We start from the raw sequence: 22,221 nt of genomic DNA, 5'->3' as shown, positions 1-22,221 counted from the left end.
CGACGCTAGATGTGGGCTGATACGGGGCTCTTGTTGTTTCCGAGTGTAGATCAGACTTTGCTAAGGAGGATCAAGTCATTCTCTTAAGTACTTGAACCCGGAGGAGAATCTATGGTCTTTCGCAACTTTCCGTGCAACACTACGCCGAGTTGAGTCGGCAGTCGTGCGGAGACACTGAGGAGCGGGGATACACATCAGAACTAGGTAGGTACTTAGCCTTGGATACGATGCCAATGGCCCAACATGTCTGTCGAATCGTAGAGCGCAGAACGACCCAGTAGCTCGCACTGTTTTTAACCGTCTCAGTTCAACCAAGCTTCTGAGTATCTGCCATAGCTGACTCAACATGAGCCGATATGAGGAGACGCTAGGTCAGTGCCACACGAACTTCGCATAGTAAGAACTGGTGGGCTAGTCTAGACTCTCTTAATCTCTGGGGTGGATTTCCCCGCGTAATCTAACCTGCTTCGGTTCGGCCTTGAGTGCATAGATGTAGTAAGAGCGCCCTTTCGAGGTCGATTATGTGGCGGCAATGACATCACCCACGAACTGTTACTAGGAAATCTCTCAACCGCGTAGCTAAGCGAGCTTATTCAAATAGCGGGGCAAGCATCAAGTCACTGCATGTCACTGAGGACAGAACGCGTACATTAGCTCATATGAGAATTAGTCGTACTGTTTGTTTACGTACAGCTAGTTTTGAAGCGAAGATCTTGCCAGGGCTGGTATAGTCTCGGTAGGTCTACTATTCTGGTAAAGCGCAGATGCCAGCAAGATTTCCCCTCATTCCTAGCGGCTTGGGGTTAGAAGCGCTACTTTGTCTTCTCAAATCCGGCTGACACGAACCTACTGTTTGATGACTTGAAGACAGGCTTGGCTACTCTCGTGAGTCCTGACGTGCATATCGAAGCGCACTGTAGAAGTGTCAAGGGTTCTGCACTTTACGTGTGCATAAGACTATTGACGGCCTTTGCTGATATCACACAAGTTAATACGGGCTTTCTACTCAGTCTCGATGACGCATAATGAACTTACTGGACAACGCAATTAGAGGACGTATGCGTCCACTTCTGGAGCGTCGTCCGAGAATTGCACGTCCCAGCCATTGGCACTAGCATTAAGAAGCGGTGAGTGACACAGATATTGCTTACCAAGCTCAAGGAAGGGTATAGTGAGCTCGGCTGCGTGTCGGCCAGCTTATGCGCGTATTGAGGAATACGACGTATTTCAGGTATGATTCACGTGATCGTAATGGCCGTATGAGTCTCTTGTCTCTGAGAGTCTGTCGTATAGTCACAAGGAGATGCATGCCAGCCACCTAGCAAGACTCCGCATAATGCATCGGTCCCTCACCGAGGAACAGAGTGTGTCGGAGCGTGCAGAAGTGCAGCATCTGGACTAATTTCCACACTCTTGCTACGACAGAGAATTGACGATATTCACACCAACCCTATCGAACTGCGCTATGTGAGGCACAAAGCGCCCTAGCTTACGCAGGCCCCAAGAGAAAGATCAACGTACATGAAGCTATGACAAGAGAGTTGGTGGGCAAGTTTCACTGTCCTCCACAACGGCGTGTCTTGATCATCGCACCACTTGGCCATCTGAACCCCGTATTTTCACAAAACTTTGCTGAAATTACACCCAGGGCTTAACTGACTTTTTTGATAGTGTCAGAGTCCGGCTTTGCATCCAAGCTCGGAGCCTGCACCATGACGTCAGTGATGGACTGTAGACTTGTCACGCCTATAAGTGAATGTTTGGTAATTGTTGGGAAAACTGATGGTGTTGGCCCATAGTTCTACGAAAACCAAGAGAAGAACAGCGTACGCTTGATAGTGAATCATACCTGCCAATATGACAAATAGTGTCCTGTATCGTTGCGAGCTTACAAATCAAACAGCCCAGATGGTCCTGTTAAGGAACGACGCAAAAACGCTCGCTACGTCCGCAATATACTAGATACATTTAAAGACAGGCCGGTCGCTATTGGGTCTGTGGAAAAGCTATAGCACAGTTCCAAAAACCACATTCACGAGTGTTCAGTTCTTCACGCACGTACCTGATATATTCTCCACCATGTTGGCAACAGGGCCTGCAATGCTCCATACTTCAATGGATTAACCACACAGCCACCGACTGGTCAATGAAGTGTTGAAGGGGTGAAATATAGGTCACATGACCCATATATCACTGATGTATAAGTAGAGGGCTAGCCCCAGTATCAATCAATGATCCTTTTCTCTTGAATTCTTTCTCCTCACTCGATATAAAGCTGCGTCTGGAGTATAATATACTTCCAACTGATCTGACATGATGAGCTGAGACATACAGGTTCTGTACCTTACTCCTGATCAAAGTTCACCAGCCGGAACCGCACTTGGAATGCTGGACGGCAGCCGAAGAATTCCGAGGCTTTTTACACCACTCAAGCTTTGAGGACTTGAGATCCAGAATCGAATAGTGCTGTCTCCGCTTTGCCAGTACTCAGCCGAAGATGATCATCAGACAGCATGGCACTTTGGACATCTTGCTGGTATCATCTAGCGAGGTCGTGATCTGACGTTTGTAGAGGCGACTGCTGTCTAGCCTGAAGGCCGCATTACACCTCAGGACTGCGGTCTCTGGAAAGATTCTCAGATGGAGCCACTGCGGAAAATTGTTGAATTCGCTCATTCTAAGAGCCAGAAGATCGGTATTCAGCTTGCACACGCCGGTCGAAAGGCTAGCACGGTAACCCCATGGCTAAGCAAAGGCTACGTCGCGGGAGAAGAGTTGGAAGGTGGGTCAGATAAGTTTTACGCGCCCTCCCCTATTGCGCTCAATGATCGCCATTGGTTTCCTAGTGTGTGTTGTAGGCTGTTTCCTCGAATTAGCTGATGTGCATGGGTTTCTGAACGGCTTTGATACTATGGAAACACATAGCTGTATCGAGATAGGCGATGTTCGGATCAAATAACACAGAAACCAAAGGTTTACAGAGTGATTCAATTGAACTAAGAGATAAAAGTCCTGAATATTTGCCATACAAAGGCTTACTGCCTTAACTTGTTAGGTTTTCTGGCATTTCTCTCTAGGAGGGAGGGTTTTGTAACTCACGAAGACAACGCTAAGATCTTCGAGATCAGGTAGGAGTTGCGTAGGATAGAAGGGACGCTGAACAAGGTCACAACTATCACGATGTATAAGCGTAAGTAAACCGCAGCACGTTCAGGATGCATTGTATATGCTACAGCAGCATCTAAACTATGCTTGTATATTTCCGACACCAGCATATTTTAGGGATTTTGGAACACTTTTTCCAAGTCAGGTAAATTTTGTAGCTACTCAAACTCCTGAATTATTCATGCAAGTCATGTGTGCATTGTATGTGTTGATATCAGGGTTTTCCTGGAAAGATAACCCCACAGAAGTGGAGTATAAGTAGGTGCAATTCCAAAAACCACTCGGAAGAGAAGAAAGGTCCACTTGATCAATCGATAGTGTAGCGGTGTGGACCGCTGTAGAATACTGATAGCTACGGTAAACGATAATGTAGGACTATCGGGTCGATGGAATAATGCGCTGAATTGCTATCTAGCTAGGAGGAGACGATATATACTGTCCCTGGAACGTGCTAGTCCATAACAGTCCAACCAAGGGTAACTGGGCCTTGTACGGACCGATTGATACCGTGACAGATAGGGCCTGGCTTACTTGTCTGCGACTCGCAGGTGTGTCTTTGCACGGCAACAGGCTGTCGTTTCTCGCCTGTTGCAGTACCATCATGTCTAACAGCCTCACACATAGTAGTCTGTTTACGCGGGAGTCGACTTTGCAGTGCTCCTCCAAAACTCGCATCTAGCACCACGACCAGCTTCCCAGGTGTAAGCATCTACAAATGCGAAGTCATTCTGGAGACCCGGGCCGATCAAGTAAGTCGTGTTCACAGGTGAGGCGACCTCGACACTGCCCTCTGTTAGAACGCCACCCGTCTGGTTGAGATTCAGCTGCTGGTAAGAGGTGGAGGCTGAGAACTGAGGCCACTCAGATGAGATGTTTACTCCCGATCGCGTCGATGAGTTAGAAGATCCAAAGAGAAGGGATTCTGGGATGGAGGGATTCTCTTGCGTGACGAAATTGCCTCAAATGTCTTATTTCAACCATTAGTACAGTGGATCAGGAGCCATCAAATATCAGGAGTACGTACTCATAAAGGCAGTTTGGAAGTTTTCGCTAAGGAAGGAAACTGATCCATAGGGTCCGAAGTATCCCAGAGTATCGATCCCGTATGTACCTGGGGCGGCGCTGTACTGGTATTTGTGCGATGAGCGCCCTTTGCCGGAGAATGCTTCAGCCATCCAGTATGATGGACAAACGAAGGTGAGCTCAGCGTATATGTTCTGTGGGTAGGTCAGGATAGTGAACTTGAGCTCTTACAAGCAAGATTTGACATACGTTTGCGCGCTACTGCTGACCGGTGGCAAACGCGCTTTGATCCAATGCACTGGGTTCCGAGGTACCAGTGGTTGTGAATTTGACACCGCTCGTGTCATCTGTGATGGGATAGTGATGTAGTACATTAGCGAGGTTGTCTGCGCTGAACTCAGGCAGAATATCACGGAGGCGATCTAGCAGCAGCGCCTCAGATGTGATGTTTTGTGGCGTAAATAGAGGTCCTTCATCTGTTGCCGTGCGTCAGTTCCTAGGTCTGAGCTGCGGGCTTTCGCCGAACAAAGTGTTCTTGATAAGGTTAAACATACTTGCATTGTTTGACTTTACTGGCTAAACATCTATGCGAAATGATCCATCAGAGTTGAGTTCCACTTCGTCAAAAGTAATATGCCGCCCCTGTTTAAGGTATCTCCTCGTCCATTGGAGGCAGAAGTGTTTCGACGTTGGCCGTAGACTTTGAGATTCGAATTCCCCAAACTGTTGCAGTAGCCGCCCAGTTCGTGAAATTGGAGGTAGTAAGTACTGTACTGATCTTTATTGAGAGCAGGTGCTACTTGGGCAATGAGACGCAGCAACTGCTGCGAGGACCTCAGTTATGGAAGTAACATATGGCAGGTTGTAGCGGCAACGGCCACTGTAGAATATTGATAGCTACGGTAAACGATAACGTAGGACTATCGGGTTGATGGAATACTGCGCTATGTTGATATCTAGCTAGGAGGTGGCGATATATACATGGCTTGAAACGTGCTAAACATGACCCGTTACAACCGTGTGTATTGAAGCTCATGTGCAATGTATATTATAAGCTTGTGGTAGGAGTGGTGTCGAGATGATGTATATTGTTGTATATATGGTATATCTCCTGTCTATTGATGTGTCCCAGATGCGGGGTATGTACATGGAGTAGCGGACTGATTAGTCAGTGGATAGACCACATGACATGTGTAGTGCCCTGGGCTTACATATATTGCAGCAGTCTGATACCGCAACACAGGTAAACAGAGTACTTAGTGCTGTATCCCACTCTAGAACTACAAAAAAAAACTTTTTCACTTCAACAATCTTCATGATGGCGCATGTAGCCCCATAGCAGTGTTGCGATCTCGTCACGAACATCGGAACGGATAGAAGAGCGACCAGATTCATGAAAGCCACCAGCCAATCGATCGCAAGAGCGAGGACCATCTTTGATGCTGTATATTTCTCGTCAGTGCGCAATCACCCATAGTATTGGGACACATACAATTCCTGGAGAGCTTGCTTGTACTTGTAGACGCTGCGATGAGGTATATGGCCAATGCTGTTGACACATCGCGCTGTGCGATCTGAGTGGAATGCTGTAACACTATTTGGTCGTCATTAAGAGACGATCCTGGAATCGGTGTAGGTCGGAGACTTACGATAACACACTAGACCGACATTAAGCAAGTGAAAATCATCTGAGAGATGCGGAGTGACCGGACAGCCTCATCTCTTGCCATAGCGACAGGTGTTTACAGCGACTAACGGGTTTGAACCGGCTGAGTGAAACGACAGAATCGTTTTGATTGCAGAGATGTAACTCTGGGATTTTGCTTCAGATGCGACGTATCAAAGGCATTTATTTATATACGCGTTCAGCACTGGATCTCGGCAACTCCACGTATAAGGTGGTAGGTACGACGTATTCCATCCTGAGGCTGACGTAGCGAGCGGGTGAGCCAAGCACTTGAGCAGCTTAGGTACTGTGTCTGTGCGCACAACGATCATGTTGGTACAACGACCAGGCAACAACAATAGTCACATTTTGACACGTCAACTACACCACAACCATGCCTGGAATTCATGATGCACTTATGCAGATTTGTCAATTAAAGCCTGGCAAAAATTTTACATATACAGAAATTGCAAAAATTCATTGTGTTAATCGCGTAACGTTGTCAAGGCACCACCGAGGTGTGCAGCAATCCCAGGAAGATGCCAACACAGATCGCCGGTTACTCCACCCACAACAGGAGTTGTACCTTGTGAAGTATATCGAAGAGCTTACAGATCGTCACCTACCTCTTACGCGTCAAATGGTAGCAAATTTTGCCTTTGCGCTTGCTCACAACAAGGTTTCCGAGAGCTGGATTACTGACTTCCTTCACCGGCACTCTGATCGAATATCATCACAATGGACCACAAGTATGGATGCACAGCGGCACGCTGCCGATTCTCTCAAAAAGTACACCAAGTACTTTGATATTCTGCAGCAGAAGATCACCCATGTAACGCCTTGGACCAAAAGCACTCTGATAACGTGTAGTCCCGCAGGGACTCAGCACACCGCTCTCTTTCCTGTCGCTAACTACTTCCGTGTCACCTAGACATGGGTAGTTCCAATTCCCCTCCAAACTGTGTACTTAATCAGTTTGGCACAGTCGTTAGATAGAGTAGTTTTTCTGTATCCTTTTGTACAAGACCTATAGGTGTAGGGAATTCAATCCTAGTGTTCTCAACGTCCCAGCACTCCCATATGCCTCGTAGTGGACTCACACTTACTTTGGACATCTTCCCTACTGGCCTGCGTCGTTACAACCCAATACAACATCGAGCCACGGCACACATACAATATGGATGAGAAAGGCTTTGCAATTGGCCTGACAGGCAAGAGCAAGCGGATCTTCTCTAAGCAAACATGGCAACAAGGGAGGAGTAGAGAATCACTCCAAGATGGCAATCGTGAGTGGGTAACATTACTCGCAAGCGTGTGTGCGGATGGGTCAACTTGTCACGAAGATGCTATGAGTAGGCCCTTTAGGACTCGCTGGGAGTCTAAATCAATTACTACGTATGGTATCTAAGTAGGTACAAGACGTTGTGTACCAAACAGAACTCTACCAGCAATAGTCTATATACTTACATGTGGGTTTGTTTGGTTACCGGTTAATAATCGGAACTGAGTTGGATAGGTATCGGGGTTGCAAGTCCTGGAGCGGGGCTTGCAGAATCCTAATACTCCCGCTTTGGAGGTTGCAGGCCCGCTCTGGAGGTGACCAGAGGTTGTATGTCCGCTTCGGAGGTGTGTAAGGACGCTGGGGATTTGGTGCGTACGGTCAGGGACAGTACAGAGCAGATCCGGATATTGTCAGGGGATCTGGAGAGGATACCGTGACATTGGAAGACTTCTTCCCATGAGATGAATCCCCATCCTCTTGTAGCATCCAGGGATGCTCTCCTTCACTCCAAGGTAAGCATCGACAGTGATGAATCATAGCAATGTAGTCAGGGAGGATGTGTTTGGTGTAGTACTCCTGTGTCATAGAATGACCGGAAGACTCTCCTTCAAATGGTGGTGGCTTTTTTGCTTCCCATTGCTTCATCTCTTCATCATACTCCTCCTGAGTTATATACTTTGACTTTACAGGCTTCCTTGGTGGCTTTGGAGGCTTCAACATATCTTTCTCATCGTTATAGAATCCTAACTTGCTCTTTCTCCACCAGTTTATCAAGGCGTACATATGCAGGGTAAGGTTACTCTTCTTCTTTCCTGTTTTGGTTCAAAGATTGGCAGGATGTGTACGCTTCTTGAAGCGTCGGAGGATACGCTTTTGTTGAAATTGTTCAGTTGGATTGAAGTGAGCTTCATTGGTAAAGTGTGTCCATTGCCAGTAGTTCATGATAGTGTGGTGTTGATGGAAGAAACCATACTGAACCTGCTCATCTTTGTTCTTTGTAGAGATGCTTTCTGTAGTAGCAGCCACATACAGATGAGCATCCAATCTTTTGCTCAAATTGTATTGAAGAGAGCGTGGAGCAAGATGGATTCCACCAACTTGTGCTGCCTGAACAGGTAGAGGAGCTTCACGATCGTGATCTTCTTTATCCACTAACTGCTTCATCTTTTCAAGAGCAGTTGTCCATTTCCTGCCCAACTTTGTGCCTTTTTCCTTTGCCTTCTTCTTCCTTACACGCCTGCAATTGCCAAAGTGGGCAAATTCCTTCCTCCATCGTTCTCCTGTATGTGTGCTGATGCCGTGTGCCTTAGCCACATCCTCCATAGTGTCACGAAGATGCTACAAGTAGGCCCTTTAGGACTCACTGGGAGTCTAAATCAATTACTACGTACGGTATCTAAGTAGGTACAAGACGTTGTGTACCAAATAGAACTCTACCAGCAATAGTCTATATACTTACGTGTGGGTTTGTTCGGTTACCGGTTAATAATCGGAACTGAGTTGGATAGGTATTGGGGTTGCAAGTCCCGGAGCAGGGCTTGCAGAATCCTAATACTCCCGCTTTGGAGGTTGCAGGCCCGCTCCAGAGGTGACCAGAGGTTGTACGTCCGCTTCGGAGGTGTGTAAGGACGCTGGGGATTTGGTGCGTACGGTCAGGGACAGTACGGAGCGGATCCGGATATTGTCAGGGGATCTGGAGAGGATACCGTGACACATAGTCTCATCATTGCGCCTGTGCTCTACATGGTACTTGTATGATGCCCGCTCTTCTGTATCAAGTTCCTTGAGCACAGCATCTTGTTTAGGAGTATTTGGCAATTCCATTGCTTCAAGAATTGTAGTAAAATATAAAAATTTGGTGGAGTTTTACTATAGGAGAAATAATTGAGTTGATGCTGGCTTGGTGTTGAAAGCGGGGTTGATGAGATCATCCAACACATCATCCGACACGAATTATTGCACGACCTATTGCTATCGCCCCTTTCATTACATCATACATGGTGTTTGGAGACCTGTGACGGCACTGTACCAACATCCAGAGATAATTGGTTCTGATCTTCCTTTCCATACCTGACCTTGCCCCTCTCAAATTGACGCTGCTTCAACCAAGATTTGTTGCCTCTTAGTTTTCTATGCTCTGCACAGGAGTTCATCTGTGCTAGCTTGCATCGGCTCGATGGCGTCCACACTTGGGAACTATCAAGCATTTTTGCATATCTTGATCTTTTGGTGACCAAATCCTCAAATCAATCAAATCAAACCTGCCATACAAAATTGCTTATAAATCAAGTCTAGAGGTGGAGTTGATTTGGGGATTTGAGGATTTGATGAGGGTTTGATTGATGTGTGTGATTGAACTGTGTGTGCAATGCCGTGCGTCATGAGGTGTGATTCTGGAGTTGTGATTGGCTCAACCTACTAGTTTCTCCACCCCAGCCATCTATTATTGTGTCCTTAACGCGTACTATTGCTATCATCAGCATACTTGCGGTGTTGTTGTCAACTAACTGCTTACTTTTACATGCTATTACTTACCTTTGAGTCAAATATGGTGTCAAAACACGCCATTGATAGCAAGCCACGTGCCAATATATGCCCTAAACATCGCCAAATCCTCACACAAAAGGCCAGAGAGGGCGATGAGCTGCCTTGTGGCACTGCCAGCCAGCCAATAAAGCTACCCGAAATGCAACTCGCTGCGCTGCCGTCGCTATCGCCGTTATTGGAGACTGCTGAAGCTGCCATCAACCCGCTTGATGGCGCTGTTATAGGGCCAGAGCGGCCATGAGAGCTGCAAATAATAGAGTTGCAGCCAGCGATTGCAGCGCCAATGGCAGCATCAAAGGCAGCCACGGTGGCTTTGGCGGATGAGGCGCAAGATGGTAGCGAGGATGAGTTGGGCAGCCGCTTCGACGTGCGCTTTGCTGATAACTACAATGGCATCAACTGGAGTAAACTGCGCCAATATTGTAAGCCAAAGCGCACTCTAACGGGCAAGAAGAGCTGGATCTTCAACCACGGCTACCGCGTTGCGCTGCTGAGGAGCGCTGACAACGCGGATAAGCCTGAGCGTACCTTCTTTGTATGCCGCTGGTGCCACCAAAACACTGTTGATAGCGGTGTTGTGGAGGTATCGTCAGCTACAAGCTCAGCGGCAAAGCACCTTGGTATGGATCGGCGCGGCCACCGCATAACAAGGCAGGGGAAGAAGCTGCCACCGCTGCCTGGGGGTCAGTTGACAATAGCGGACGCGTTGAAGAAGGGTGTAGTTGTCAACCAAGAGGTTGCTAATGAGCTGAGTGACTTTGACGTACAAGGATTTCGGCTTGCAGCTGTGACGTGGCTTGTCGAAAACAACCACCTGCTGCGCGAGTTTGAGACTGAGAGCTTCCGGAATATGCTGCGATACGCCAATCCTGCTGCAGAAGAAGCGCTATGGGGTACCCATCGCAGTGTCTCCAGGTTCGTAATGAGACTGTACGATCACATGAAACCAATCATCAAAGCTGAGCTTGCTGCTGCAGTTAGTAAAACACACATAAACTTCGACGGCTGGACTACTAAAGGCGGCAAACGTGGCTTCTTTGGTGTTGTTGCGTACTATGTTACCGCTGAGGGGAGGATTATGGACTTGCCTATCGCGCTGCCGCAGCTTACAGGCATCCATAGTGGCAAAGTAGTTGGGGAGTGTGTTGACAAAGCGCTTATATCATTTGATATAACGGCAAAGCAGCTGGGTTACTTTGTGTTGGATAATGCGTCAAGCAACAATGTGGCAGTGGAGTACTTGGCTCGCCGGCACAGATTTACTGCCGCTTGGCGCCGCCTCCGCTGTGGTCCCCATATTATCAACTTGGTCGGCCAAACTGTGATGTTTGGCAAGGATAAAGATGCCTACGATAATGGCGTGCGCTATGAGAAAGAGGAGGAGCAGCTTATGGCTGACTGGCGACGGCGAGGTCCACTCGGAGTGTTTCTAGATATTGTCAACCACATCAGTACGCCAAAACAGCACTCCAGCTTCGCCCATTTTCAACACCTTGCGCACACTGAAGACCCTACCAACAACGATAGCTTGCTATTAGCTGTTGTCAAAGCTTGCGTCACACGCTGGAATAGCTACTGCGCTTCATTTGAGCGCGGGCTTCTACTCCAACAACCTATCACCCAATACTCCAACCACATCATCAAGAAACAAGCTGACGCCGACGCGTACGCCCGTGAGCACAACAACAAGCTGCCAATCGCAGCAGCGTGGATGCGATCAGACGGTCTATCAGCAGCAGATGTAACGACTCTGCACACAGCAAGGCTGTGGGGCAGACTAGCTTACAGCAGCTAGAGGCAAAGCTAGCTGGCTGGCACTATATATATTATACTACACAAAGAATACTCGCTTAAGTATTCTTGTGCTTACCTTTTGGTATAACTTGGAGATGTCACGTAGTATTGATATCGAGGGCAGGGCGCTCATCCATTACAGCAGACTGGGCAGTGATAACTGAGTACGTGGATATACTGAAGCAGCTGAAGATAGCTACTGAGCGACTGGAGGGGCGCGGGAAGAAACAACACAAGCTCAACGGTCGTTTTGGTGCTATATATGAGGTTATCCCCACGTTTGAGCAGCTGATAAACGTCTTTGAAGACCGTCTATTGCCATATACAAGCGTTGATTTTGAGCAACCTGACGCGCCAGAGGACCACATCACCATCAATTTGCGCGCCGCGCTCACAAAATTGAAGCTATACTATAACAAACTCAGCGACTCCCCCGTCTATTATGCTGCAGTCGTCTTCCATCCCCGCTATCGCAACTACTGCAAACTAGCTTGGGCCAGCAATCCAGCTCAATTGGCGGCTGCTGACGCTGCTTTCCAGCAACTTTGGCGCCTCTATAACCAACGCCCGGCTCCCCACAAGCCACTGAGGCCTGCCTATACACCAACAAACGTGCTGGATGATGCTATCAACACTATAATTGATGCGGAGAGCGATGGCAAGGATGACTATACTGATGAATATGAGCGCTGGTGTGCTAACGAGCCGCGTTGGAGCCGCAAGGAGTTTGATACACAAGGAAATCCAGTACATTACTGGCTCAGTTTCCGTGGCAAATACCCACTATTGGCGCAGTTGGCGCTTGATATAATGACTATACCTGCCTCCAGCTGCGAATGTGAGCGACTTTTCAGTGAGCTACACGTGAGCTCTGGCAACATCCTTTATAACCCCGTTAAGCGAGCCTTCTGTATTTGAGGAACCGTAGTTGTCCCGCTACGTAGCTCTTTAGAGCTACGTCTTGTAAATCTATGCTGCTACTACTGTCCAAAACACCGTTCTGTCCGGATGCAACCCCGCCCCCTGACACTTGGTGATCTATTGCAGCCAAAACGTCGTCAAATTGGAGCTCAACTACTAGCAGCTCTACAGTGTGTGCGGAGATGGATGGGAGAAGGTTTGATGGGTGACGTCAACGAGGTCAATACAACAGTATTATCAGACGAAGTTATTGACAGGTTGTATAGTCTATGCGAATGGGACAATTCTACTCAGTAATCACAATCCAAAATGAAATTTTAGCATACAACAACAAATATATTTGCAAATCCATCAAACAAATCAATTCTCAACCCTCCAAATCAACTCCAAATCAAATCTCACGTCACTGATTGGCAAATCAAATCAACTCCAAGCAAGGATTTGGTTCGATTTGATTGATCCCAAGTGTGATGGCGTCTAAGATGGTAACGCTTGCAGATCATCCAAACTCCGAAGCAAACCGCTGTATGGATGCGGTAACCTTGACCGTATTTCTAGAAAAAAAATACTCAGACGTCTCTAGAAGCGGGGCCTAGCGTAGAACTGGCTACGAAGTTGGTCGCATTTGTACAATCGTAGCTTTGTGGCAGTCAGCTCCTTCATGGCCTCAACAAAGCTGCGACAAGTGTGCTTAAAGGACCGCGCTAAACATCATGCCTTCTAGCTCAGCTGTGATCGTCATTGCCGGATCCTGTATCAGCATTGCACAAGTGTCCAGACGCAGGGCCCGGTCCGCTGCATGGAATGCATCATCGTGGCTTGTGCATACGCGTATCCGGTCCGATAGCCGGACAACTTGAGAACGCCATTATATAACTCAGTACCTGCCATAAATCCTCGCTTGTAAAAAGATAGCCCAAAATCTTGACAGGGTGTTACGACCAGACAGCACGCAAGCGCCGATTCCGGTATGGGAAGAGTACGACAACAGAACGCCTGCAGAAGCAGCTTCGCCACCTTACAATCTAGAAATTTCGGCAACCTCAAGACATATATGTGGCAGCGCAGAGCCGAACCAAACACACACTCATCACAGGCCATCTTTAACTGACGCGTCGAACTCGAGTAGCAGCCTTGCTCTTTCTAGCGCATCCAGGTCGCTCTTCGAGCTGGATGCTGGCGAAGACTTGATACCTTCACCAGGCGATAGCGGCGTCACATGTGGGCATGCCTTCCCTTTGCACGAGCTTGACTGACTTCTTTGTCGAGATGACGGCCGTTTCGAGATCTGTGATGGTTTATGGAGTATGGAGGTCATGTGTGCCACGTGTGTTGGTGCTCTTGCTCTTTCCAACAAGCACCTCCTGCTCTTGACTGCACGAGATACATACGTCATGTAAACAGACCCCGCTTGGGGTCGAGAGTGACAGAACACTGAACAACACAACAGAGGATATACCGATTTTACTGCTTTGCGCGGTTACCCCTGACTTACTGCCCTGCGCGGTTACACCTTCACTTATTGCATTTACTGCAACAAGATCGACCTTCATGCACGACTCACCAAGACACTTGTCAGCCTTGTTTCTGATAAGAGCAGAGACCCGTTCGAGCCTAGCCGACGCTTCACTGTACAACGAGGATGGAGCGTACGCATGAACATTGTCATCCAAGTTGTGGGTAGTCGCGGGGATATCCAACCATTCGTCGCATTAGGTCAAGAACTCCAAAAATACGGCCATCGCGTTCGGTTAGCGACGCTTGATGTGTTCGTGGGGTTTGTCAAGAAGTCAAACCTGGGATTTTATCCAATCGGCGGTGAATCTAAAGAGCTGATGGCTTACATGGTCAAGAACCCCCGTCTGATTCCAACAGTGAAGAGCTTACGTGAAGGCGATATCAAGAAGAAACGCGTCATGATAACGGAAATCCTCAAAAGGTGCTGGAAATCATGCGTGGAAGCAGACGTTGATTCCCAAGAGCCATTTGTTGCCGACGCCATCATCGCAAATCCTCCCAGCTTCGCCCACATCCACTGTGCACAGGCGCTTGGGGTTCCGCTCCACATGATGTTCACTATGCCATGGAGCAGCACAAAAGCATTTCCTCACCCGCTAGCAAATATTAAAGTGGGAGAGATCGATCCAGCCCTTGTCAACTACGCTTCATACGGCATCGTGGAGTTTCTAACATGGCAAGGCCTAGGGGACGTTATCAATAAGTTCAGAAGGGATACACTGGACCTCGAGCCCGTACCTACCAGTGTCGGACCTGTGCTGGCGGAGGCGCTGGAATTCCCTTTCACCTACTGCTGGTCGCCGGCCCTTGTTCCTAAACCTGCAGATTGGTGTTCTCATATCGACGTTTGCGGCTTCTTCTTCCGCGACCCACCTCCCTACGACCCACCGACAATAATTGCGGAATTTTTCAGAACTGGTCCACCTCCTATCTACATCGGCTTCGGCAGCATCGTCTTGGAAGATTCAGCGAAGGTGACCTCACTACTCATAGAGGCTGTGCAACTCTGCAGTGTCCGAGCAATCATATCTAAGGGCTGGAGCAACTTAGGCGGTGGTCATCCAGAGCAAGCAGGTGATGTCTTGTTCATCGGTGACTGTGATCACGAATGGTTGTTCCAACACGTCGCTGCTGTAATCCATCATGGTGGAGCCGGGACAGCTGCTTGCGGACTAAAGTATGCATGCCCAACCCTTGTAGTGCCCTTCTTTGGCGATCAGCCCTTCTGAGGAGAGATGATCGCTAAAGCTGGCGCCGGACCGAACCCCATACCACATAACACGCTGTCCAGTCAAAATATCTGGTCGACGCGATCCAGATCCTTCTTGCTCCACAGACCCAAACGGCAGCTAAGAGCCTTTCCTTGCAAATGGCGAACAAGCAGGGCGTCAATGCTGCTGTCCATTCTTATCATGCGAACCTGCCGTTCGAGAGTATAAGATGCAACATTATTCATGACCTGCCAGCCACGTGGCTCTACAAAAAGGCCTCAATTCGACTTTCCAAACTTGCGGCGCATATTCTGGTCGAGGAAGGAGTGATATCGTACAACGATCTTAGCCAGCAAGTTCATCCGCAATAATATCTAAGTGAACGATAACTGATCCTCGAAGCTACGAAACCCAACCCATTCACATCACAAACCGCCGTTGGAATTCTGTCACGAGTATGAGTTCTGTAGGCCTGTCGATTGTCGGTAATATGGGCAAAGCTACTACAGGCATGCTGTGTGATCCCTACAAAGAACTGAAGCGCACAAAAAGCGAGGGAACAAGCAATGCGGCACACGGCGCAGCAACTGCGGGCCGGATGACTGCCGCTGGCGCAAAAGGTTTTGGTCGGTTATACGGAGCCATCTTCAAAGGCGCTATTGTCGATATACCATTAGCCGCAGCTGAAGGACTGCGAGCGGTTCCCAAGCTATATGGGGAAGAAGTCAGGGATCACGGCCAAGTGACAAACATCCAGAGCGGTTTTAGCAAAGCTGGGAAAAACTTCGCATTCGGCATGGTCGATGGCTTTAACGATCTTTTCGTACGACCAGTTCAACAAAAGACGGCGCGTTGGGCTTGGCGAAAGGCCTTGGTAAAGGTATATTAGGGTTAACATCAAAAACGGCTTCTGCAACTGTTAGCATCGTTGCTTACCCAGGTGAGGGTATCTGCAAGAGCCTTCGACTTGCAGTACACTCAGGTACTAGGAGAAACATCAAGGCGCATAAGATATCCGAGGGAACGTATCCTTCTCAACGATACGCGCTAGATAAGGAAGTCGTCGGGGTCATCAATGCTTTCGAGCTTTTGAGAAGCGAACAGCGCCGGATCCTGACCGGATTTTGAGCCCAGCCGCTTATATCAGATCGACTCTTACGTTGAACCATGAGCCGATGCTGGATATTCCTATGACTTAAAGCATAGAGCTGTGCGCGTACCTGTGTTGCTTAAAACCCTTGATAACCCCAAACCAGGCGCTTACAAAACGTTACACCATTTTCAACCCAACAAGCGCGCCTACGTGAGTATCTCCTACATTTTACTGACCAACCAATGCTTATGCTTTGTGTAGATAGATACGCGCGTTAAAGCACAAGGGGGTATCGTGTCGGCGTCGACCAAGTCGACAGTAATGCTGAGCTTTCCATCTTCTCCGTGGTACAAGAGCCGCATCGTTTCGTGTGGACATGTAGTGGGCGTGTGCGATAGCAGCGAGAGTCGAGAGACCTGACGCGACGCCCCGTTGCTCTATTGCGTTCGTATGTCAGCAAGCAGAGGACGACGCGCGAAAAGCTGCATAGCCTCTAGCAGGCCTACTATGCAATAGCAGAGCGCGACGATGTTGCGAGCAAAGGTTGGCGGTGTCGGCCATGTTGTTGGCTTAGGAGGCTGAGATGGCAAGCCTGAGGCGGAGAACGAAACATGGTCATGGAAAGATTAATTGTAACTGCAATGTATCTTGCAGCGACGCCCAGCTAGCAATGTCAACAACTGCGCGACTCGTTGTATCAATCAAGCCTTCCCACTGGATCTCAAGGCATCAAGACCAGTCCGCTGCGACCATCCGCGCTACTGGCGCCTTCCAGACTTCTGACCCATGGCCGTTCTGCGCACCTCCCTTTAGCGCAGAACCCTTGTGTTTGCGCCTGCGCCTTGCTTTATTTGCAGCGGCTTCAGCGTCCGCAGCACGCTTCGCTCGTGACTCCTCCAGCTGTTCGTAGGTCATCACCATCGCCTTGCTCAGCACCAGCGACTTGGTCGATCGCCGTGCTTTGGCCTCGCCGTTGATCTTCGACAAGAACCGGTTGTGGTCCTGCAAAAGAGACCGCTCGGCAAAGGCTACTCTCGTGGCTTTCGCCATCATCTGTACATGTCTGAGTAGCTCCCGCTTGCTTGGCTCGTCAAGCGTCTCAGCATCCTCGTATATGATGCTTTGCGAGCTGGCCTAGTGCTTTGCAAGCGGCGATGCAATTCAACCAGTACAGGTATAGCGCAATTTGACCATGCAGATCGCAATACGTGTTGTCCTAATCTGGCATAACGCTAAACATCCGTGCCTCCCGCTTGAGCCTTAAACGCCCTGTCAGCCCCTATACTTAACATCAATCGATGTTGGTGTCTCCACGTTCAAGTAAAATACTCTGCGGGGTGAAAGTGGCTATGACCTGGATTGTAGAAACTCATGAGTCAATAGCAGCCCTTCTTGTAGGTTTCAAGCCCCCGCAGAAGCTTCCTACATCTTACTGACACTCGCATTTGATGAAACACGTTGTTGTATTTTTGGATTAGTAGATTTTGCCCCTTAAAGGCTGTCTAGATGAGACATTTATACGCGTATTCGTATGCGTATGTAGCTTACTTCGGCAAGGTCCCCATTTAAATTAATTTAAGGCTTTTCCGTTCGCGACTCGGTCTTCCATGGTACGCGACAATTATCCCCGCTTGCACGTGACATCCTAGCATGTCCAATAATATCAATATAAATTGGTCACGCCACAGCAAAGCGCTGATTATTCAGCCCCAGCGCGAAAGATCCTCTGGCTCTTAGACCTTACTCGCAAATTCAACCGTTATTCTCATACGCAACGGCTATCCCAGTTCTTCCCAGCAAAATGGCCGAAACAATGGCAGGCATACAATCGATCCAGGCGCTCTCACAGCTGCCATCTCCAGCACGGTCCCACAGCAAGTCGCTGATGAGACATGATGAGGATATTCGGTGTATCATATCCACGGTACTATTTTTCGCCATCTTCGTCATCACTTGGCAAACCTTCACATCGCCATTTACAGGTGGCTTACTTTCCTTTATAGCATGGCTCTCGCTGTTTAAGCTATCCTTCATGGGCGCTGTAACAACGCATAATGCTATTCACTTGCCCATCTTTTGGGATAAGAACTGGAACAAGTTCTACCAGATTTGCTTGTCTCTACAGTACGGTGGTGCTGTGTCCATCTTTATACCAGGCCACAACTTGTCTCACCACAAGTATCCTCAACAAGCAAGAGACGTTAGTAAGTTCTTCACTTCTGTTCTTTTCAATCTCCCTTGCCTTGCCGAGTCAACAGTCATGTATTGTAAATATCAGCATTGAAAACTCAATCTCCACGCCTTCCACAGCGCTAATTCTCTATCCTATTACACAGTGCGTACTACCAAAGTTCGATATAACTGGAACCTCTTGAACGGTCTACTCTTCTTTTGGCACGTTGTTTTGTCGGGAAACACGGATGACAAGCTGTATTTTGAGGCTCAAGCCCGTCTCAACCGACCTATTGTGAAGCAGCGCCGGCTTGAAGAGGTTGCTGTTTGGAGCGCCACAGCAGTGCTTGTTCTACTAGATTGGCGTCGATGGATCTGGTTTGCACTGCTGCCACAATTTTACGCCAAATACTGCATCCTCTCGTTGAACTTTCTCCAACACGATGGGTGCGATATGAGCTCCAAATACAACTTTGCGCGCAATTTTACTGGTCAGGCGCTCAATTACTTGTGCTTCAACAACGGTTATCATACCGTTCATCATCTGCACCCCGGGCTACACTGGTCCACCCTGCCGCAGAAGCATCAGGAGCTTATCGCACCTCACATCGCGCCGAGCCTGGAGATCTCGAACATATTCCTTTACATGTGGCGAAGCTTCATTTATCCGGGTCTTCGGCTGGACTATAAGGGCCATCCGCTCCTGATCTCCAAAGAGGAAAACGAGATGCCGGACGAACCATGGTTCTACAACGAGACAGAAACCTACTCAAATAATCAGGAGTATCTTGCCCATGGTATGAAATAATTCATATAGAGAAGAACATAAAGATAGGTTTTGGGGCAAGGGTTAGACCAACTTTAAGAGATAAATTTTCTTGTTTAAGGTCTGCATCTATAGAGAAAAGCATTGCGAGTCGAACTCACTTCTCAGAATTGCAATCTGAGTTGTGATTGTTGAGTTACTCTTGTTGCAAGGTGATGTTGCTGCGGTGCTGAGTCCCGATTCAGTAAGAATCGCTGGTTCCTTGTCTCTGCATCTTCTCCCGCGATCAACTCAAGCTGGTCATCTTCAAGGCCCATTACCAGCTCCGAACTGAAGATTTTCAGTGGGCTCTCGTCTCCCTCTAGTAGAAAGTGACCGATGACCTGTCTGCATACATTATTGACAAAGCGTTTTCTGGATACCTTGTAGTAGCTGGTGAGAACATCGAGTATATCCTCTCGTATCTGTTGTGCATTTTCCTTATTCACGACCATATTGTGGAGAGTTGCCATAGGAACAAGTTCGACGCCTTTGCTGGTAGTGTAGCGTGCCGCCTCAGTAATCTCCTTGATGCGATCCTGCCTCTTTTTCTGGACTTCTGAGCTGAAGTAGTGGTTGTACGTGGATGGTCGACCATGTCGTTCGATACGCAACATAAAGCGGGCTTGCTCTATCGCTCGGACGTACGTTTTACAGAGTGCGTCCACTAAAATCAACTCCCACAGCTGATCCCGAACCTGCTTATCTCGACAGATACGAGTGATTAGATTGGAGATGTAATCATGCACAAGCCCGATGGACCTGCTGACATGCGTGAGCACAAGTGGCTCGAACTTCTCAGACTGTTCCCTGAACGTGGCAGAAAGAATAGAGCTGGAGAACTATACAACAATGTTGTCAGTAAGCGCACGCTAACACAGATTGGGTGTTCTTACGGTTCCTAGCTCTGGACCACGGTTCAGTTGGTAAACCTCCTCAATGTGATCCATGATGAAATCATTATTGAACGCTTTTGGTTTCGGGCACTCATAGCTGTCCGTCTCAACGATGTCGTGAAGCTCTGGGTAAAGCTTTAGGAGATCCTGGGCGAAATCGGCATCGTCGTTTTCAGCTAGAGCGTGTGCGGCCTCACCTTCATCATTCCAGTCAGATGAAGTGTGTCGCTTGTGGCCTTTTTTCCAGAATGTATCTGAAAACTTTTCGTTCATCTTTGTAACAGCTGTGATCAGTTTCATGTTAGGTGCTTCTGTGAAAATTGCCTCGCTGTCGTAGTAGCCGTTCAATGCGCACTGGGTGACTGCCTGAAACTTGGATCCCAGTCTCCCAAGATACATACTCTGAGCGCTCTGCTCAGTCCGAGACGGTCCCATCCTCTCCAGCTCGCTTCGACGATGTTCCAGTTGTTTCGCAACATCGGCCTTGACATGGGGAAACTCCTTCTTTGTAATGTTCATAAGGAGGTCGCTGAGGCGAATTTTGAGCGATTCGATCCCGCACCTGCCCGAATCCGCTATCTCGCGCCAGACAGGTTTAGCAAAGAAAGCTTTCTCTTGAGCAAGTCAATCAGACACAGTAGACTGCTCATCATCCGCGCTGCGATTGTTTACAACACAGTAACCCAGTCGCAGTTGTTTCCCTTTTCCTAGGATGAGATCTTTGATCGCTTTCTGAGTGACCACCTCAGTTACCAGGTCAGGTTTGGTAAGTACTCCCATCGTTTGCATACCACCAGGATCAGCCTTCTCTGCCATCTTTAGTATCTCTTGGGTTGTAATGTCGACATTGGATGGTAGGACTACGAGGATGATGGTTCGGCTGTTCTGAATGTGGGACTCGACCATGCTGCGGACGAGGTCCACATCGTGATCAGTAGTGAAGGGCGGCGAAGAGACCCGGAAGATGCCAGGCACATCGATAACTGTGAAATGTTTTTGTTCCAGTCCGCAGATTTCGATTTTGAGGGTATCATTGCTGAAGGTGTGCAGGCTGGGGTCGGTGTCATCAGCGGTCATGCGAATCCCCATCACCTTGTTCGCATCCTGTATGATCTGAACAAGGGCCTCATTGGTAAGTGTGGAGATATTGTGCTTGAAGGCTCGAAGTCGGTTCTCGGTCGCTGCATCTGCACCATGTTGGGGGATGATGGACACAGCGACATACTCCTCGGGTTCGCGACGACAGGAGATCTGGGTGGCATATCGGGTGCAGAGACCAGGAGCTTGTGGAAAGGAAAATCCGGTGAGGCTCTCAAGGACTGAGCTCTTTCCTGAAGACTGATCTCCAAGAACGACAAGCTATGCATAGTTAGTATAGTGCTTCCTGCATCCATCATGCACAAACCTGGGGCAGCTCTATCGATTTGACGTTGAGCTCCCGCAGCTGATCGATTTTGTTAAGGAGAGCCTGGCTGGCCAGACCAGACGGGTTTGATTCCATGTCGCTCAATAGGCGAAGAGAGCAGCAAGAAGATTGATTCTGGCTATAAGGAAGTTACTGGCAGGATTGGAGGAGCTTGTTTTATAGTACGGACACGCAAACATTTCAGCAATAATGAAGGAATTGCTTGCAAACGTAGAAAGCTCTACAGACAACGGAGACAATGGCTAGATGATTAGCAGAGCTTGGTGCATTAGTTGTTTGTTGGAACAATTATGTGGAAGTAAGCTTTGGCAAAAGCATAGCGTGCTTTGTAGCCACGTGATAGCAGTACAAAGCAATAGTCAAACCCCTCATCAATTGTCACGCTCGTAATATCTAAGTATGTTCCGACAAACCTAGCCCGTGATTATGGTTTGATTCCCACTATTTATCACAGGCCCTTCTTATCAGCGGCTTTGCTTGTAATCGCAAGCATTAAAGTTTTTCCACTGCGCCCCACTGCAAACAAAAGCAGAATTCCTGTACATGCACCAATCCTTGCGGATTATCTAACCATTGTCTCCGGTGTCTATAGAGCTTTCTAGATTTGCGCTGTCATCATGCCATATTATATGTAGCACCTCTCCGCTCGAGTGTTCTGCGGGGTAAAGACCTTTTGTGTTGCAGTAAATGCAATAAGTGAAA

At 48.3% G+C, this 22,221-nt stretch overlaps 8 protein-coding genes across 8 annotated transcripts; 3 read left to right on the top strand and 5 right to left on the bottom strand.

The window, feature by feature from the left end:
• Positions 1–4,834: 4,834 nt before the first annotated feature.
• Positions 4,835–5,625, bottom strand: BU25DRAFT_338392 (uncharacterized protein; the record flags this gene model as incomplete). The annotated part of the gene is made up of 2 exons (XM_033702726.1): positions 4,835–4,966; positions 5,497–5,625. Coding segments are annotated over 2 exons (261 nt in total), but the record flags the coding sequence as incomplete, so codon positions are not given.
• Positions 5,626–6,240: 615 nt separating this feature from the next.
• Positions 6,241–7,262, top strand: BU25DRAFT_439144 (uncharacterized protein; the record flags this gene model as incomplete). Its single annotated transcript, XM_033709093.1, has 2 exons — positions 6,241–6,686; positions 7,014–7,262. The coding sequence occupies exons 1-2, from the start codon at positions 6,249–6,251 to the stop codon at positions 7,260–7,262; spliced, it is 687 nt and encodes a 228-aa protein (XP_033563369.1). The 5' UTR covers positions 6,241–6,248.
• Positions 7,263–7,958: 696 nt separating this feature from the next.
• BU25DRAFT_420570 (uncharacterized protein) lies at positions 7,959–8,459 on the bottom strand (the record flags this gene model as incomplete). The annotated part of the gene is made up of 1 exon (XM_033708025.1): positions 7,959–8,459. One exon carries the CDS (start codon positions 8,457–8,459, stop codon positions 7,959–7,961), a length of 501 nt encoding a protein of 166 aa, XP_033563368.1.
• Positions 8,460–8,525: 66 nt separating this feature from the next.
• On the bottom strand, positions 8,526–9,006 carry BU25DRAFT_27935 (uncharacterized protein). Its single transcript, XM_033701883.1, has one exon. The coding sequence runs from the start codon at positions 8,958–8,960 to the stop codon at positions 8,685–8,687; it is 276 nt and encodes a 91-aa protein (XP_033563367.1). The 5' UTR covers positions 8,961–9,006; the 3' UTR covers positions 8,526–8,684.
• A 4,619-nt stretch (positions 9,007–13,625) lies between these two features.
• BU25DRAFT_466298 (glycosyltransferase family 1 protein) lies at positions 13,626–16,255 on the top strand (the record flags this gene model as incomplete). Its single annotated transcript, XM_033710682.1, has 5 exons — positions 13,626–13,703; positions 13,940–15,112; positions 15,208–15,461; positions 15,530–15,978; positions 16,017–16,255. The coding sequence occupies 5 exons, from the start codon at positions 13,626–13,628 to the stop codon at positions 16,253–16,255; spliced, it is 2,193 nt and encodes a 730-aa protein (XP_033563366.1).
• Positions 16,256–16,949: 694 nt separating this feature from the next.
• On the bottom strand, positions 16,950–17,270 carry BU25DRAFT_457401 (uncharacterized protein; the record flags this gene model as incomplete). The annotated part of the gene is made up of 1 exon (XM_033710109.1): positions 16,950–17,270. One exon carries the CDS (start codon positions 17,268–17,270, stop codon positions 16,950–16,952), a length of 321 nt encoding a protein of 106 aa, XP_033563365.1.
• A 763-nt stretch (positions 17,271–18,033) lies between these two features.
• Positions 18,034–19,200, top strand: BU25DRAFT_337858 (uncharacterized protein; the record flags this gene model as incomplete). Its single annotated transcript, XM_033702692.1, has 2 exons — positions 18,034–18,424; positions 18,557–19,200. 2 exons carry the CDS (start codon positions 18,034–18,036, stop codon positions 19,198–19,200), a joined length of 1,035 nt encoding a protein of 344 aa, XP_033563364.1.
• Positions 19,201–19,261: 61 nt separating this feature from the next.
• On the bottom strand, positions 19,262–21,594 carry BU25DRAFT_466289 (interferon-induced GTP-binding protein Mx2; the record flags this gene model as incomplete). Its single annotated transcript, XM_033710681.1, has 4 exons — positions 19,262–20,039; positions 20,094–20,655; positions 20,728–21,452; positions 21,499–21,594. The coding sequence occupies 4 exons, from the start codon at positions 21,592–21,594 to the stop codon at positions 19,323–19,325; spliced, it is 2,100 nt and encodes a 699-aa protein (XP_033563363.1). The 3' UTR covers positions 19,262–19,322.
• Positions 21,595–22,221: the final 627 nt, after the last annotated feature.

This window comes from Macroventuria anomochaeta (genome assembly GCF_010093625.1).
Source record: "Macroventuria anomochaeta strain CBS 525.71 unplaced genomic scaffold BU25scaffold_11, whole genome shotgun sequence".
Taxonomy (NCBI): Eukaryota; Fungi; Ascomycota; class Dothideomycetes; order Pleosporales; family Didymellaceae; genus Macroventuria; species Macroventuria anomochaeta.
Note: the sequence above shows the minus strand (reverse complement) of the source record. Positions and strands in the feature narration are given on the sequence as shown.